At 41.9% G+C, this 18,992-nt stretch overlaps 1 protein-coding gene across 2 annotated transcripts; it reads right to left on the bottom strand.

Annotated features, from left to right (window-relative positions):
• Nucleotides 1–3,531: 3,531 nt before the first annotated feature.
• Nucleotides 3,532–18,740, bottom strand: urb2 (URB2 ribosome biogenesis homolog). Of its 2 annotated transcripts, XM_010888705.3 has the most exons (10): nucleotides 18,622–18,736; nucleotides 17,883–18,022; nucleotides 17,590–17,766; nucleotides 14,120–17,450; nucleotides 13,624–13,784; nucleotides 12,329–12,439; nucleotides 11,120–11,362; nucleotides 9,607–9,703; nucleotides 4,899–5,038; nucleotides 3,532–3,901 (listed from the first exon to the last, which is right to left on the bottom strand). In XM_010888705.3, exons 2-10 carry the CDS (start codon nucleotides 18,006–18,008, stop codon nucleotides 3,704–3,706), a joined length of 4,584 nt encoding a protein of 1,527 aa, XP_010887007.2. In that variant the 5' UTR covers nucleotides 18,009–18,022; nucleotides 18,622–18,736; the 3' UTR covers nucleotides 3,532–3,703. The 2 variants fall into 2 exon arrangements, with proteins under 2 accessions (XP_010887007.2, XP_010887008.2); XM_010888706.4 differs by lacking the exons at nucleotides 3,532–3,901; nucleotides 4,899–5,038; nucleotides 9,607–9,703 and adding an exon at nucleotides 9,712–9,924 and having other exon boundaries at nucleotides 18,622–18,740.
• Between the last annotated feature and the right edge of the window lie 252 nt (nucleotides 18,741–18,992).

Genomic DNA, 18,992 nt, shown 5'->3' with positions numbered 1-18,992 from the left:
TGCTCACAGCTGGTAGAGCTCCAGTCATAACGCTGGGTGAAATCTTTGGTTTCTTTTTGGGTATCCTAATGGGGATAGTTAGGGACCCTAAGTTAATTACACACATGCTATCCAGTCAAACCACGGTTGCACACCAGCCAGCAGAAGCTAACTGGAAGAATAATTTGTCTAGCTCTTCGCATGTGCACACAGTCACTAGGATTGAACCACACACTATACCCAACAAATATTTGTTGTTCTTAATGAAACAAATCTAAAATAAGGCCAAATCCAGAAGAAATTTTCGCCATGCAATTCGTCACCTATGGTGAGCTGGTGTCTGTTACTATAGTCATTAACACACAGAGGCTTTAACTTCTAGGCAGGACTTTCAAACTCCTAATTATATCACTGCAGATTCAGTCTCTGTTGGATACAAGGATTCCCAAGCTACTTCTGGAGACGGAACTAGTAAGACAGAGTTTCAAAGCTGTAATTACCAGTGACATGAGGCAACGTGGTACGTATTCAGGTAGAAAAATCGAGGCTCCCCTCATTAAATTATAAATGGCTTGACCACAGTAGTCCAACAGACATTAAGGTATAACGGAGTGTGAACTTGCAAACCACAGAGAACTTCACTGGTTAATATTGAAGGTCCAGGCTACTGAGCATTACTCTCTATGAAGCTTTCAGAAGTCGTCCTCAGACATAAGAGGTGTTTAAGCATGAAGGGGTAGATAACATGGTGAATGGGGAACAGGATTAATTTAAGACATTTGTCTTTTTAAAAAGTTAAACATTTAGTGATAAACAATGCACCCAATTACATTTTATGCCAAATAATTATGAGGCTTACTGACCAAGCGAAAGGTTCTGGGTAAAACATGATGTTAAACTGTATTAATCACTAATTTAGGAAAATCATGTCCAGGGCTGGGTGTAGCATTTTTTATACGGTAGCTCAGCTAGGCACTGGTGTTGATGCTGATTACGTTTAGTGGGTGAATGTAGCATATCAGCCTTAAGTGTCCATGTTTGCGGTACTTGTCAGATGGATTTTCAGTGGCACAAAATTCTTGAGGAACAGTGTGTTTGTAGAACAGAGATTTGAGGCTTGTGCCAGGCATGTGTCAAATAAGGAGAATGTTTCAAATTCAAATCATGCAGCTTGAAGTACTTTACATGAGCCTAACTTTACATGAGCCTAACGATAAATACACCGGATAATTCTATGTTAATTTCCCATTTAGAGCATCTTTATTAGAAAAGATGCATGACACCATTGGCAGCCATTGTGTGTTCTTCTGTCATCCCTAAAAATATGTATTTAAATATTGTTAAACAGAAACAAAGCAACTTATTAAAGATTTGTTGATCTTGCTTTTACAGAGACTACAATAACGGAGCAGCTTACCAATTAGGCAATACTTTATCACAATATATACATTATTGAAATTACTGCCTAGTAAAAAAGTTTCTAAAAAATCAACTCAAATACAAATGTTGTATGGTCAAACAACAAAAACAAATGATTGAAAAACTCCACCCAAAACTTGCATCTCTAAAAAACTGCCATGGAATTATAACAATGTGTTAAAGAAAAAACAATTTAAAACTAATGTTCAAATTAATTATAGATAATATTTTATATATATATAGAAATCTGGAATCACAAGTTATTTTAAGTTGATGGATTGATAGTGATTATGGAGGTAAATTGTATTCTGCTTAACAGGAATTAGAGACATCCAATTAAGTATTTTGGCATTGCAGTATATTCACTGAATACCAGGTCATGTTCGACTTTTACTCTGACCTCTGAATTGCTTCTCTTTTAGAATACAGAACACCTGAGTCAACTTTAGTAAAGGTCATGGTTACACATTGCTTCGTTCTTGACATTTTCACATTTTCCTATTATGTCAAAATCGTGTACCACAAAATGTTTTAAAAAGTGAAAACACATCACACCAACACAATATTAGTACCCAACCAGCACACTGGACTAATTAGTTGCTCAGACCGTTCAATGCTCAGGAATTACAGAACCTTTTGCTGAGTGACAATACAAACCGTTTTACTATAGAGTAAAACATATGCATGTCATTCTTCCAACCTGGCTGTGAGACCTGCCTCACTTTGTGGAGTCCTCAACCATGTCCTGGTTCTCCATCCAACAACCCCATCTACCGATCGCACTCATACCCACTCCCACATCATCCATGCTGCTTCAAGAGGCTCCCAGTTGGATCCAAGACCCCATATGGGAAAGGGGTCCAAGGACTCACTGTTACAGCCCACACTGCTAAACCTCTGCCCTACCCCAGGGTGTATACCGAAGAGAAGATAGAATTACATAATGGCCCTTCTTACCAAAGGTACAAGTTGTCCATTAACCTTCTCTGGTCATATGAAGGACACAGGTGATATTCACTCACCCAAGTGGGCACATAAATGCACCCTTCAGCTTTAATTCCATGTTGATACCCAGTAACCCTGTGAGAACTGGCAGACAGTAATTGTTCTAATTTCTTTGTGTTGTGAGGCAATGTTAGGGTTATGACTTAGGGAGAACTGAGAGTGGGAAACCTGCCAGCAGAACGCCTGATTTAGCAAAGTCAGGAGGGGAGGTGTGTGGGAGCCAGAAATGCCCAGCTTCATTATTTCAAGCAGCAGTCTTTTCACTTTGCCTTTTGCTTGGATGTCACTGTCTGGCAAGTTTTATTTGAGTTTTTTTTATTTGCTATCATCTGTTTAGGGCCTACAGCAGTGATTGCAGGGGCCATTCACTATAATTAAATGATAAGTTTAATTAAATAAATGAACTTCCATGAATCTTAAAGGAAAGCTTGCCTGGCAATTTGGTATATTCAGACATTGTAAATAATGAAAACTGTGGTCCTGGCAGATATCATGGTTAAGTAAAACATTTGGCAAAAAGTATTTTATGAGGCCAGAAATGAAATTTAATTACATTTCATCTTACTGGAGGATAATAAAAAGTAACATTTTATAGCAATAATGATATTTCAGTGAAAAGCCAAACTATTCAAATGTAACAAAATATTGATTGCAAAAGGTGATTTTTTAAAAAATAATTCCTAATTGACATTTATTATATTCACTACTGTAGGTAAGACTTAATTTAATTATCCTAGTTCTTTGTCTTTGGATACCCAATTAAAATTTAGAATTTTACTAAAAATGGTGGTAGTTCAGAGATTGTGTTTTCAGGCAATTCACGAGGGAAACTTTCTGGCATACAGTTTCAAAAATCTAAATTAATGGCATTCCCCTTAACTCTATAATACACACAGGACAAAACCATTTCCATTTATCTAGCAGAATTCAAATGCCTTCAACAAATAGCTTTTGGTATTGAGCACTGTAATAATCTACTTTTATCCTTAGGACACCCAAGTTTTGATCCCTGCTTGTAGGATCAATCAAATCCCCAAATGGACTGTATAGTTACAGTACTGACATGAGCAATCAATACAAGAACAAACAAGGTATTAAAAGAAAAACAGTTGAGACATGACTTGTCCATGATCTTTTTAATTTTTTGCCCCATTTAACAAGCATAAAATATGTACATGTTTAAACAATTGTTTAGTTCTAGTTTTAAAACATGGTTGCAGTAAAAAAAGGAAAAAAAAAGAAAAAGGGGAAAGAAGGGTGTCATCAGATTTCTGGAAAAGGAGATAGTAGGGGAGAGTTGTCAGACAGTATATTTTTCCTCTCCTTGCCGCTGGGTTTTATGGTAATGGGTGTAACTGCCATAGAGCTCATTGAACACCTCTTTGACTCCCATCTGGAGGGTGGTGTGTAGAAACTTCACATCCTGCTCAACACAGAGGTCCAAGATCCCATAGATTCCCTCTGTCAGGTGGCTCTTGATGTCTGGTTGCAGAGTCACCTAAAGGATGTAGAGAAGACAGAAGAAAGGCAGGCATGTAACTGAAGGGGAGGCAGTATGTCAAGTCATTTTTAAATCAAGTACACTTTTCTATAAAAGACAGTCCAGAAAAACCTGTGGAATGTTTATTAAAATGAATTGAGAAACATCATAAATCTTAGCATGATAAGTCAGATGGTTGATCTGTAGTTCGCCTTTCTTTCTTTCTCTTCTTTTTATTTTAACAAGCCTGGTAGGAACATAATGTCCAACCATCTAAACACTGGGCAGTGCCTCCTCTGCTGAACCTCTTAGAGATGCCAAAGCAAATACTGAGATGGTACTTCACATAATCTACCTGGAAGGAACAATTCCTATAAGCCATCCTTTGTTTAATCCTTCACTCAGAGATCACCACAGATGTTTACATTAGAAATCACACCTTCCCTCCTTGACTATTCCATGGAAAACGCTGACTAAGGCACTGAGTCATATCACGTGAATGCAGTCTCATAGACCATAGGACAGAATGCTGGTTCCCCATATTCAGTCAGAGGGCAAGATATTTACAGACGGCATATGATACAGAGAGGGAAAGGACAAGAAAGACTACTCTCCAGGGCAGGACACAAGATTAGGGAGGAAATTAAATGTTAGACTTCTCGCTCATTCATATCCAGAGGACTTGCTTCAAATACTCTCAATGAAATATCATTCATGGTGTAACTCCACAATAACAAACAATGGAATACATCTATTTAAAATCCTGGTCATGAATTAGGTGTTCATATGGGCTGATGTGAACAATGATGAGGAAAAAGGAAGATATGAACGCTAAAAGTCGTGTTTTCAAATATGAATAGCCTAACGCCTTTTAAAACTGAGCCAGAAACTCCAACTGCATGTTGATATGTATACTAAGTTGTGATTGCCTCAGTGAAAAGAAAAACATTTTAAAAATAAAAATAACTGTTGAGCGAGAGTTGCGCTCGTCTTCCTTGATGACTAGAGGTCTTACCTTCTGTAGCTCACTTACGTACTGTGCAACCATGAAGGAGGAGAGCACAGTGAAGCCCTCAGCTGTGGTTGCAATGTGGGAGTACATGCGTTCCACCAGACGAGCACACTTCAAAAGCACCTCTGAATCAGTCTCAGGCGCTGGGGAACAGACGCAGGAAAGCTTTTTAAAACTCAACCACACCAAACAGGCCTGAGCATCGGTTTCAGCCAGAAGTGGAACAACTTTTACAAAATGGCACCTTAATTGATGCAGAATACAGTGGGTGTTTAGAGGGCAGTGGATATCTGGCTGGACAGCAAAGCCTTTGAATTAAATCCCCAGGGTGTGGCTTTACATCAATATGTTCTAAATGCATTCTGACTGTGCAGTAACATAAGAACAGTGCTTTGTGTAAGCAGAGACATTAATCATGATAGTTAAAAGGAGACTCTGGAGCAATAAGACATTTAATCATTCAAATTGCGTAATGTTGAAGTCTGCATAAAACAAACAGTTTAGCCCATTCACTAGGAACGGAGCACATCTTCAAAATGGGTCTGATAAACCTAAGAACAGTGGCCAAACTTATTGAAAGTGAAACAACCCCAGGATAAGGGGGAAACAGGTGAGTGTACATGCTGGTAATGAAACAGAGGGGAAAGGGGCCGGGAAGGTTTCTTCAAAGCCTCAGTTGGAAAAGTTTCTCCCCCACTACCTTACTCTCTTGGCCCATGAGATGTACAGTATAGCTACAGCTCCGGTGCCAAAAGCAGACAAGGGGAGAAATATGGCCACTGTTCTTAGGTTGGCTGGAGTTGCTAAACACCCTAGTCTCCATGCAATTTGTCACCTGTGAAGGTTAGTTCATTTTACCGGTCAACCCAGGAACTTGTTGATGCGACAAGCTGAGCCTGACAAACCTGATCTTCTACATGTTCTATTCCTCCTCTACATAAAACGAATGATGTCTACCTAGCTGTGGCCTCCTTTGGTCGAGGAAGATAAAACACTACCTCACACAATTTCAATAAGACTGATACCCAAAAACGAAACCCCATTTCAAAAGAATTACTGTTGCATAAGAAAACATTTTATTTTTGTCAACTTCAGAAAAGCTTTGATGTGGAAATCACATTGCTGCAGTATTACAATACTCCCATCAGCATCAAGGAAACAAAGTGGCCCTTAATATACCGATCACATTGAATAGTGATAGAACTCATCAATGGTGAATGCAGTAGTACACCGCTTTAAAAGGTGTCCTTCTGCAAGCTGGGCGTGGACTCCCACTGGGCGCAGGGTTTTCATGTTATCTTCAGTGGGACACCATTTCAAATCCCATCGGTTTTGATCCAGCCCGCAGGGACCAGCAGGACATCCAACCAGCTATATTACATTACTGAAGGAGCACGCGTTGTTCCTCTCGTCTTTCCTCTTGGTGAGTGTGCGAGCCTCGGCGTGCGGGCAAACGGAACCGATGCCAACCAAACCATCGGACCCAGCTGTTGCCAAAGACTCAGAGGAGGAGCTGGTCCTTCTTTTGCTGTAATGTGGCATTTGGGACGTGTTTGCACAATGCGATGTGACCAGTACATGGCGGAGCCCCTTGGCCCGAGAGGCGTTGAGCCCAAGTGGGAGGTCCACGATCCTGATCCGTGGATCACAGTGTCCGGGCTGACCCAGCTGTTGCATAGGCACCGGTTTCCCAGACGGGGTCCATTGTTTCTGGATTATGTCTGGCTATGGATTAGGCAGTGTGGCCAATGCTTACTGTAGTGACTTTGTATCAAAATCAGAAGTCCTATAGCCAGTGCACATTCCAAAGAAAGATTCTGTAGTTATACAATCAATCTCATTTACGCCAGGCAACGCACAGTTTAGTGTTGTTGGCAACGGGTCAAATACATGGTGGATAGTATCAGTAGGTAATTTAAATAAGACTAACAAATCAAAAGTGCATGAAATAAAATGCATGATAAAAAAATAAACAAGGAACCAGGCAAGCCTAGTTCTACCGGCCTGCCATTAGAAGGGATAAATGTTGTTGCCCAAGCTGGATTGGATCCACGGTTTACAATGTGACAGACTGTGTCTTGAACCACTACGCTACTTAAACAGCGGGTGTGGGTGCACGTTGTACGTGTGTAGAGATGTGTTGTCTGTTTACTTGCATTGTCAAACCAATTAGTCTGAACTCCACGCTTCCCTACATTAGTTAACATCCAAACCAAAAACTGGTATAACAGGATCGCTACACTACATTCAAAAAATTTAATTAGAAATAAATGACTGTAGATGGCTAGCTTATAGCTACCTATAATGAAAACAATGACTCAAATCACTCCATGGCTGGTTCAGACAGTTGAATAGCTAACCACCACGCCAAGTGAGCTACATTATTTATATCGAAAACGAGAGCAATATGTTTGTCAGTGCAGTTCGTCAATCGGAATATAACTCAAAGTTCTAGTCTATCCTGAACAAATCCTAATGCCTAATTTGTTTGGGCCATGGTGAGAATCGAACTTTGGTCGACTGCGTGACAGTCTGCATCTCTAACCACTACACTATTTAACAACGGTTGTCAGTCAGTCACTCACTCACTCATTTAGAGATATTCGCTCTTCTTGGCCACATAAATATCACTCTAAAGGTTATGTCACTAGGATATGACAGCCCATTTGGCATATCAGTAGGTACTTTCTTACAACACAAAGTTGTTAACTAGATCTTATTTGGTTACATTTCTAAGTAATAAACACGCTACTTAATTAAACTGCTCCACCACACAAGTAATATCCAGGGAGAGAGTGCCTGATACGGAGCGGTACATCATGGTGGAGGATAACAGGCAATAGTATAAGAATGACTTGTTTCAGAGTTAGCTGAACAACGCTGACATGGGCTGATTGGGAACAGTGTGAAGTCACTCAGGAGCTACATCTCAGTTTTTTTCTCCCAACTGGTAATTACATCAACGTGAAGGTGTACAGGTGCTGGTCATAAAATTAGAATATCATCAAAAAGTTGATTTATTTCAGTAATTCCATTCAAAAAGTGAAACTTGTATATTATATTCATTCATTATACACAGACTGATATATTTCAAATTTGTATTTCTTTTAATTGTGATGATTATAACTGACAACTAATGAAAATCCCAAATTCAGTATCTCCGAAAATTTACTTAAGACCAATACAAAAAAAGTATTTTTAGAAATGTTGGCCAACTGAAAAGTATGAACATGTACAGCACTCAATACTAGTTGGGGCTCCTTTTGCCTGAATTACTGCAGCAATGCGGCATGGCATGGAGTTGATCAGTCTGTGGCACTGCTCAGATGTTATGAGAGCCCAGGTTGCTCTGATAGTGGCCTTCAGCTATTCTGCATTGTTGGGTCTGGCGTATCGCATCTTCCTCTTCACAATACCCGATAGATTTTCTATAGGGTTAAGGTCAGGTGAGTTTGCTGGCCAATTAAGAACAGGGATACCATGGTCCTTAAAGCAGGTACTGGTAGATTTGGCACTGTGTGCAGGTGCCAAGTCCTGTTGAAATCTGCATCTCCATAAAGTTGGTCAGCAGCAGGAAGCATGAAGTGCTCTAAAACATCCTGGTAGACAGCTGCGTTGACCTTGGACCTCAGAAAACACAGTGGACCAACACCAGCAGATGACATGGCACCCCAAACCATCACTGACTGTGGAAACTTTACACTGGACTTCAAGCAACGTGGATTCTGTGCCTTTCCTCTCTTCCTCCAGACTCTGGGCAAAATGTACTTTCATCAGAGAACAAAACTCAGCAGTAGTCCAGTCCTTTTTGTCTTTAGCCCAGGCGAGACGATTCTGACGCTGTGTCTTGTTCAAGAGTGGCTTGACACAAGGAATGCAACAGCTGAAACCCATGTCTTGCATACATCTGTGCATGGTGGTTCTTGAAGCACTGACTCCAGCTGCAGTCCACTCTTTGTGAATCTCCCCCACATTTTTGAATGGGTTTTGTTTCACAATCCTCTCCAGGGTGCGGTTATCCCTATTGCTTGTACACTTTTTTCTACCACAACTTTTCCTTCCCTTCGCCTCTCTATTAATGTGCTTGGACACAGAGCTCTGTGAACAGCCAGCTTCTTTAGCGATGACCTTTTGTGTCTTGCCCTCCTTGTGCAAGGTGTCAATGGTCGTCTTTTGGACACCGGTCAAGTCAGCAGTCTTCCCCATGATTATGTTGCCTACAGAACTAGACAGAGACCATTCAAAGGCCTTTGCAGGTGTTTTGGGTTAATTAGCTGATTAGAGTGTGGCACCAGGTGTCTTCAAAATGTAACCTTTTCACAATATTCTAATTTTCTGAGATAGTTGTCAGTTATAATCATCACAGTTAAAAGAAATAAACATTTGAAATATATCAGTCTGTGAATATAATATACAAGTTTCACTTTTGGAATGGAATTACTGAAATAAATCAACTTTTTGATGATATTCTAATTTTATGACCAGCACCTGTATAGTTACACAGAGAAACCAACTTGTATATCAATGTGATGGTCCTGACGTACAAATGGAGTACCACACACTGACTGTTGAAGGACTCAATGCATCCAGTCACTAACCAGGGGGAAAGGATCTGCCACAACTAGGGATTCATTTGAAACACTTTGTGACGCCCTGATAGATGTGAGGTAGAGGATCCATGAATGGAAAAAAAACGGTTCGACCGCTTTACCTTTATCAGTCTCACTCTTCTGTCTCCCTTCGTGCATGATGGACACCACTAGGCGGTAGAAACAGTTGAGGAAGGATGGGGCCGCTTTCAGCATCACCTGGGCACATTCCAGAAAAGTATAGTCATTAAACACATAACTTCAGACAACACTGCATTCAGACAACACTACTTCTTTAAAAAAAAAAAAAAGATTTTTAAAGCATTTTCAAAATGGAGATGCATTTGTGCGCATCTGGATTCAGCTGTGGGTTGGAAGGTCCTGGAAACGTTTTTGGTGTAGACAGAGAGTTGGTGTGTCATGCGCCATCAGTCTCCAAACTACAGAAAAAAAGAAACCAGGCCCAGAAATTCAGAACTCTCCAGCTAAGCCTCTGCCATGTTCCTATGATTCATCAGTCAGCAAGGTAATGGTTTCCATGCAACCTCCAGGGCTAACGCCAAAATGGTGCCCCTCTCCACAGCACATCTGCTTCCACTTAAGCACCCCTCTGGCACAGACCAACGGTCCATTCCAGACACTGATTTCGAATAGAGTCTGAGGAAAAAGAAACGGTTTCATAGCCTACAGCGTGAGGCAAGCGGGGACGTTTTCCTTGGTTACCATCCACAAAACACCTTCAATTTCAGGTAGATACAGACTGACATCAGTCTGGCCTGGATCCAAGGTCGGCAGAGCGTCATAATCACGGTGAATAGGGAAGATAGTAACTTGCTTGGGCAGTGTGTGAGAGGTTGAATCATGCAACAGAAATTGGAGACGCAGCTGCCAAAAAAACAGACTTAGTATCATCCACTTATGCTCAGACGTCACTGACACACACCACATCTGACAACGCCCAGACAGGTATTTCACTCGTCAACTAACCACATCATACAGTGTAGCAATTTTGTTGTGAATTTAGGAGTGAAACGTATGAGTCAAATTGTGGTGCAGAGAGAATTATTCCGACTGAGGCAATCTTTCTACAGGTCCGTCTATCGATCTGCGGAGACTGAGGTTTGCACAATATTACTTTAAAACAGTGGATTCCCTAGGTGAATAACTAGGGACGTGATGTTGCCAACCATTGAACACACTAGAAGAGAATCCTGGATATTCCCTCTGCTGCTCTGTACAATGTCTGTGCACCCAGGGTACCAATCTACCCCTGTCCTTCCGTTCCATAGACGACAAGGCTCACAGCAGTGTCTCCCAGAAAACGGTTTATTTTACATCATTAAAAAGGAAAGCAGGACAGAGTTTTTGCTCAAAGAGCAGCGGGCCAGATTCAAACCCACGCCGCAGCGGGGCCAGATTCAAAACCCACGCCGCAGCGGGGCCAGATTCAAAACCATGACATTAAACAATTGGGATGGGAAGAAAATGGGATACAAATAATAAAATGAAACAGGTTTCGGTTGTACTTCATAAGAGCAACGTGATGAAAACCATGTGAAATAAGAAAAAAACAACTACGTAACCACAATAAAACAAAAACCTGCTAACCTGTGGGTGACATGGGATGACACTAACCTGCGGGTGACACTGGATGACAGCGAAGAGAGCCTCGTGGACAGCCTCAAAGGTATTATGGTAGACCTCCAGGTTCAGGTGTTCAAGGGGGACAAACTGCAGGGCTCCCAGCACCATGGTCACGTGGTGGGGGTTGGAAATTCTCCCCTCCCCCTGACGAAGCAGGGCAGTCAGAGTGTGCAGCACAGGCACAGTCAGGGCAGCCGTCAGTGCTGTCTCCTTGCCACTGTCTTTCACTAGAAACTGAAAAAGAGCAGAGAAGACTAATTAAACTGGAGGTGAAGTAAAGAGGACCATGGATTTAAGCCAGAGGACAGAGAGAGGATAGAATGGAGAAAAGTACTTTAATAAAGAGTAATGTGTATGCACAGGGAGACATCACATGTTGGTTAAAACAATGGATGATGTCAAATAAGTGACAATATAAGTTTCTATATCCACACTGAACAAAATTATAAACCGACACTTGTGTTTTTGCCCCCATCATGAGCTGAACTCAAAGATCTAAAACTTTCTCTATGTACACAAAAGGCCTATTTTGTTCAGTGTATTTATCTATTGGGTAAAGTTTAACCCAGAGCGCAGAAGAAAAAACTAATACTGGTGAATCAATTACGTGTGACTGTGTGGAAGTCTTAAGAACAGTTCGGAATAGTGTGATCACATCTAGTTCTTCCTATGGAGGTGAAGTGAGGTGGAAGGAAGCCATATTGATCAATGAACCAAGACCTGACTTGATTAAAAGGTACTCCTCTTCAGTCTCCCTGCTGCACACAGACAGCCACAGGGAGCAAGAGGCATTTTGCTGCAGCCCAAAATTGGCTTATCCAGGTAAACCAATTCCTTCCCCCAAATCACATCGAAGACCTTGGAGACAGCACAGTTGAGGAGAAGCATGACATGCTTTCTGACGGACAGCCGAACTGGTGTTCTAATTACAGTGCTCTGTGCAATTCCTTGACAGGGTTTCTACAACTCAAAAGAAAATGTTCCCTTCAACACCATATGATTTGCCATAGCCAATCCAATGCGTTTTCCCTTTTGATGAATTCTTCCAATTGGTTTTGAAAGTGATGACACATTGTACCTGTAGCATAAGTGGATTTCACATGATATTGCCTTGCATAATATTTTGCAGTGGCATCAATTGATTTGGATAAACGGTCTTCAATGAAGTGCAACACATCAAATGTCACGGTGAATACTTACAACCAAGGCAGATATGATCTCGGGTGCAATGAGCCAGAACAACTTCGAGCAGGCTTCTGGAAGCAGGCAGCCGGAAAGCAACTTTGCGATCGTCACAGTTGAAAGTACTTCCTGCAAAATACAGTTTGGGCCTTAGTAGTGTGTCTTCAAAAAGGTTCACCAAAATGTTAACAAAAACAAATTTACTTGATACTGAAAGAAAATATGAAAATAATTTAATAATTAAGATTGAAAGACTGTACTGCCAATACCAACTCATATATTACTCAACTATTATTTTACTGTACTAACAAAAAGTATATATTTTTTTTACAAATAGATTTTCACTGGAAAGCCTGTCACTCGTCTCTTCATTATATGTATAAATATATGATCTATTATACCTATAAAATCTATTAATAACTGCCTACACATTGCCATGCTAAGGTAAGCTGCATCAATATCTGCATACGCTTGAATATTTGACACAAATGAACAGTTGTTACAGAAAAATGTTAGCTGGCCTATACTATAACGTTGGTTTTATTATCTTATTTAGTGATCCCATACATCAAAAATAACTACCCATGCCTTTAAATATATAGAGAGATTTAGTCAGTCAGTAACTGTACATGTTAACAAGTGAAATAGGGCGCTAGTTAACAGTTGCTATTTCTGCCATTATTCTACTTGCTGTATGATAGCAAGTGGAATGGTTAGGCGAGATGTGCACAGGATGACACACATCACTCTCTCACGCATCTGCTAAGAAAATGTTGCAATGAGGTCAAAATTTCAAATTAAACATCACACAACTAACGGGCGGAAAAAAAGTATGCAGGGAAATTCTGTCCATGAGAGAAAAATGGCAGCCTATGGATCGGAAACACCAATATGAACAAATTAAGTAGACAAACTATATTCACATAAAAAGTTACTGGCTTTAGCGCTACTGCCTCGTATTCAACCACGTAACTGACAGACTAGGGTTCAAATCCAGCTCGTGGATTTACCCAGGGATCCTGCAGAGGGCGGTGCAGGTCACCGTCCGGGTTTAGAAAGGGGTTGTCCAGGCGTCTCACAGCGGAGATGAACATAACAGTATACCAGTGAGAAAGGACAGCAAAATAACTCCCATTTTAGCCTATAAAGATTCTACCATAATGAGATTTTAATCACCTTATAATGAATCAACAAAATGGATGGCATACATAAAAACACTTACGTAACTGGTAGATGTAACACTGGCTACATTTTACTGAGGCCAACCACAGCCCACTTCATACAAATAGACTTACAGTAAATATACCACTTACCCTATAGCGGCCACTCCTGAATTTGGAGGTATCCAGTCCTTCTCTGAGCAGCAGCAGAAGCAGGTGGAACTGTTCAGGTGTACTATGAACAAGCAACTGGTCCAGCAGTTCCTTCACTGGGTCCTCCAGTACCCTCATCTCCAATACAGACAACCATGGTGCTAACACAGAAGAGCTGTGTTTATTATGGGGGGAGGTGGGGTCAAATAATCCCTTTAATGAAGTATCTATACATGAAGCTATCATTACAGATCATTTTGCAATAATCTTTACAATTCGTGACATTCTCATTGCAAATTATGCTTATGTTACAGACATTGTGATGTTCTTAAATATCATCCATGTCTTTCATTGATGGCTGTGGAGGTTAACTTACCTGAGGAATATTTTACATTGATTATAAACTGATGGAAATCAAAACTTCCAACAGTAAGCATATCAAAACACATGACCAAATATTAGGATGAAAAACATGTAGAATACAAATAAAACATACCTGCAAGGAGTTTGTGGACATTTTGCAAAATTGCCACAAACAGCTCCTCCAGATCTGATGATTTGGTCATCTTTGCAGCGGAATAGTAAACTGACAGGAAGTGGAGTGATGAGAGCAGGAAGTCCATGGGACGCTGGGATGGGCACAGCTCTCTGAGGATCTGCTGACTGAAGGTCCTGTAGAGGACCATGTGGCGTAGACTGGCCTGTGGGAGGCCTGGCTCGTTCTGAGGGTAAGCGCATGCTAGCTCGCTTCTCACCATCACGGTCACCACGTCCACAGTGAAGGCCTGGCCCAGTAGGCTGCCTAACTGAGCCCTCAGGCTGGCCTGGATGGCAGGGCCCATGACAGCTGTGGTCCGTCCCAGCAATTGGCTCAGGGTCTCATCAAGCTTTTTGGATTTTCCTAGACCGGAGCTCATGGCCTGGCACAGCATGTTCATAGAGGCAAGCAGGAGTTGGATAGAAAACAGGCTCGCTGTTTCAGTGTTTCCCTGGACAGCAGACAAAGCCATGATGGTCACTTCACTATTGACCAAATAGGTGGTGAATTTCTCCAGATTGAGGCAGACACTGCTCTTTCTGTAGATTATCAAGGAGATCAGAGACTTAATGAAATCCTGGAAGGTTTTCAGGAAAATCAGCCAATGTGAGCTGTTCACAGTTTTAAAGAGACCCTTCTTGCTATGCGAAAACATAGCTGTCAGAGCTCCCTCCAAAACACTACTCCCATGCACTACTTTTAAAATGTGATGGGAATTATTCCCTGCCAGAAGTGACCCCATGAGACTGAAGAGCTGATTCAGTAGTTGTATTGTTACCTCAGGCTTCACATCATTATGTAGTTGCATGTCTGTGACCATGAGGAATAAGAGCAGAAAGAGACCAGAAAAGTCTTCAGAGGACATTCCATCTGGGTTTAGAGAACTAGTGACTTTAAGTAAACTTAAAAGGTCATCAGTTTGAATTTCAGATAGTGTTATGGATGCTTCAGTCATACTGGAGCTCAGTAGGGCTTCAGCTATCGACTCCAGTCTCTTCAAAGCAGAAGGTGCTTCACTGTCGTCACCGTCTGACCAAGGCGCCGCACTCCGTTTGTCGTCAGCTGTTAAACGGCTTACCTCACTCAGCTTCTTGAGTACCAGACAGACTGAGGCAGTGTCTCGGCTGCTACTAAGAATCCCCACAATCCGTTGAGTTACACATCTGACCACAGCAGAGTAAACAACAGGTAGCTCGACAAGAATGAGGCTCTCAAGCAGATGTTTGGAAATGAGAGAAACAGACAGCCTCTCTTTGGTGTCGTCTGGAGTCTTTTGAAGTATGGAGTTGAGTAGAAGGTCAGCTATGTGACACACATCACGCTCTGTGAGGTACGGCGTGATCAGTGGTAGGTTTGTGGTAACAAGGTACCAATGTGCCACGGAGTAGGTCCTGGCATCCACACTGCTAACTTGACGGTCCCATTGCTGGTCACTCTGTTGGTACAGTGGAAGCCCTTCCCTCCCCACAATGAACTGGGCTGCTTCCCCGAGGACATCTGCAACGCTAGTCTGTGCCAAGAGCTCATTGCTTAGGAGAACTTTCCTCATTTGTTGGAGAATAAGCAGTTTTTGCAGATAGTGGGTCATGGGGCTACAGTACTCGTGGCCAATAGTAGAAACCTGATCTCCATCTTTCGCTATCACCCCAGAAAGGAGACAGCGTATGTCATCTAGTATGTTGGTGCTAGCCGGGACCATTCCAGATGTGTATTTAGTACAGTGAATCTGAAAGAGGGTGTCCACCTCCACCCAAGTGTACTTCAGCAGGAGGCCTGCATCTTGGACTCTATGACACCCGGGGTTGTCTGGGGCCTGACCTTGAGCCAGCTGCAGCACTGGCGTCACAACGTGCAGCATCTTTTCCATCAAAGCCTGGGTTTGTCTCACAACAGGTATCGGCGTTCTGCTGTCCAAAGTCTTCAGGCTGAACAACACAGAGTGTAAGAGCACACTTAAAGAGAACAGCTTCAGGGACATGTCCACATTCCCATCCAGATCCGGGAGTATATGGCTTATGTTCTGTAAAATGAGGCTGCATATTTCCAGACTCTGGCTGGCAGGGTTGTCTAGCAGGCATGCACTGAGCGTCATGTGCACCGCCTCTGGAAGTACGGGCAGTCGGAGCTCATCCGCTGCTGGGCGGCAAATGACAGCCAGGAGTTCCTCGAAGAGCCTGGGGAGCTGTCTCAGCTTGGCGTAAACCTGGAGAACAGAGGAGATGAGGGCCTCACGTGCCTTTCTTACACGATGGTCTGTGCACTCAGAGTCGATCCACCCTGCTGACAGCAGCTCGTCCAGGTCTGGCTCAATGATCAGATGGTTCAGACTGAGCAAAGCTTTTAGACACCGGTACCATGCGGATATGCTGGTTTGGCTATTGTCAAACAACAGCCGCACCACCTTCCTGTAGAAAGTCAACTGAACCTCCCCATGCTTTATTCTGTCGGCCGCCACATTGTAAATGTCTCCCGTCAAGCATAAATTCAAGAGGTTCTCCAAAGCCAGCAGAGCTAAGCTCCAGTTTTCACCATCAAACGTGTCTTTGAGATTAACCTCATCTGTGAAATCTAAGGCAGTTATTAACTGTGTCAACAGGTGAAAGCAGAGCACTTTATTTTCTCCTTTACAGTAGGCGTCCAAAGCAAACTTGAAGAGCAGCGAGAGGGAGCTTGACTTGACTGCATAGTGGAGAGCATTGTCACAATACCCTTGTGCACAGAGCTTTGTGAGTATCGAGTTGACTGGAGAAGGGAGGCCTTTTCCTGACAGCCCTTTCTTTTTCCCCGGTTCATCCTTGGAGAGGAGCTCCTCCTTATAGGACTGGAGGTGATCTGATGAGAACAGAGCTGACTGCAAGATGATGTCAACTTTACTACGAATGTCCCTGCTCAGGTGTTGGCGGACACGGGGGTCATCCTCAGCGATCCATGCCCTGGTGGTCAGTGAGTGTCTCAGAAAGAGGAGATACTGGAGGAGGTGAGTGGTGACTTGGGAAAACACACGTTGGGAATTGGCCTGCTGCCTCTGTACTGTGACATAACTGCTCAGGGTAAGGAGGAGGACCTCAAAGACCTGGGGTGTCAAGGGGTCTGTGCTTTGTGGCTGACTGAGCTTGGAGCATGCCAGGGCACATAGCTTGGCCAGCAGATCCACCAGCAGCTCGTACTTAGTGGTGAATGTGACTGAGAGGACTGGGGAGGACAGGATGCCTTGACAGCAACTCAGCAAGGTAGAGAAAGATGCTGTGGAGGTCCCGGAGGCAAATTCATGAATCCTTTCAATTATAAGCTGGAAAGAAATATTTATTTTCAAAACTTGTAACATTCAATAAAACACTGGTACCATCAATTTCTGTATCTTGAAATGCATCAGAATAGCTGGTCAGAGTAGCTAGTATAATGACCATTAGCACGCGTAAATCACTTACTTGCGCAACTGCCAAACGAAGGCTGACAGTTTTTCCTTGGATAAACACACTGTGTAGTTTTTTGCTGTGCAAAATATCATCAAGGTAAGTCCACAAACCTTCCACAACTTCTTGGGGCAACTCCACTTTCTTACTATAAAAGCCTGTCAGTGCATGAGTTGTCCAATCAAAGAGTACCTGTACAGAGCAAGTGAACAGAATTATGAAGCAATAAATGTTTCAAGACATAGAGAAATTAGGATAAACATGTTGTTATAATTACTCTAATATCTGACGATAGGCAGATATGTTACCTGTTCCTTGTTAGGTAGTAAGCACTGTGTTGAAATCCATGCAAAACGTGCAAGCTTAAGTTTGTCCACCCAGGAGGTCTTGGGGCTTTTGAGTTTCAAGTGAATACCCGAGTATATAGCAGCCATATCTGAAGCTTGACCTGTTGAGGCGGTGAAATTAAAGTGGGTCAACACTTTGAGACGAAAGGAAATATATACAGGCCAGTAGAGGGAGACGTTTCCTTAAAATGATCCGTTATGGCAAATTATAATGAAGCTGGCAAATTATAATATAACAAGCATCAATATCAAGTAGTCGTGATTGTGAAATATGTACCAATTTCCAGGACAAATAACTAAACGGTATTCGGTGACCAATTACATGTAATGACGTTAGCCAAAGCATATTACTGTACATGAGTTAGCTAGGTAATAGTTACTAACAAAATCATCGGGCTAATATTGTTGCTGCAGTACTTACATTAACTAATAACTCAATAAATAGGAATTAAAGTAGTACATTACATTTTTTTCAAATTAAAACTGAAGAGTCTAGCAGGTGAAAATAAACGTGCTAAAAGGCTAAGCTAACGTGATGACGCTAAGCTACTCCTGCTTCCCTTTCTGGCGTAATAATATTTAACGGGGGGAATTGTGGGGCCAGTAAGGCAATACATACAAAGTTGAAACGCTGCTCATCCTAACAACATCTTCAATTTTAAAATGTATTGGTTGACGAATTGCATTCAACACTACTTACTGTATTAACACCAACACGTGTGCCGGTGTTTTTAGACAGACGAACTTCAAACTTCACCCCTTACACTCAACTGTATGTTTTAAGACTAAATAAGTCGAGTTTGGTTGTTTGATGATCAACTTTGGCAGACCTATCAGTAACTTTATTGGCCACGGGTGGAAAGTGCATTCACTTAAAAAAAAAAATCACTCCAACTGAACAATTAACCATACATTCTGAGAAATATGAAACGTTCATATGCGACATCAAATCAAAATAACACATTTATGATAAATGAATAAGCATTCATAACTTATTAACTTTAAGTGTAAAGTGTTTAACAATCAGTCATATTTGCTTCGTTCTTCTTAGAGAATGATATCGATGAATCA

This window comes from Esox lucius, chromosome 5 (assembly GCF_011004845.1).
Source record: "Esox lucius isolate fEsoLuc1 chromosome 5, fEsoLuc1.pri, whole genome shotgun sequence".
Taxonomy (NCBI): Eukaryota; Metazoa; Chordata; class Actinopteri; order Esociformes; family Esocidae; genus Esox; species Esox lucius.
Note: the sequence above shows the minus strand (reverse complement) of the source record. Positions and strands in the feature narration are given on the sequence as shown.

Bases quoted from the DNA above. Each gene is read 5' to 3' on its own strand.
- urb2 (XM_010888705.3), bottom strand. From the start codon at position 18,008: ATGGCTGCTATATACTCGGGTATTCACTTGAAACTCAAAAGCCCCAAG. The intron at 13,785-14,119 runs GTATGTTTTATT...CTTCTGTGTTAG, and splicing joins TGTCCACAAACTCCTTGCAG to CACCATGGTTGTCTGTATTG. The intron at 3,902-4,898 runs GTAAGACCTCTA...TACATCCTTTAG, and splicing joins ACGTAAGTGAGCTACAGAAG to GTGACTCTGCAACCAGACAT.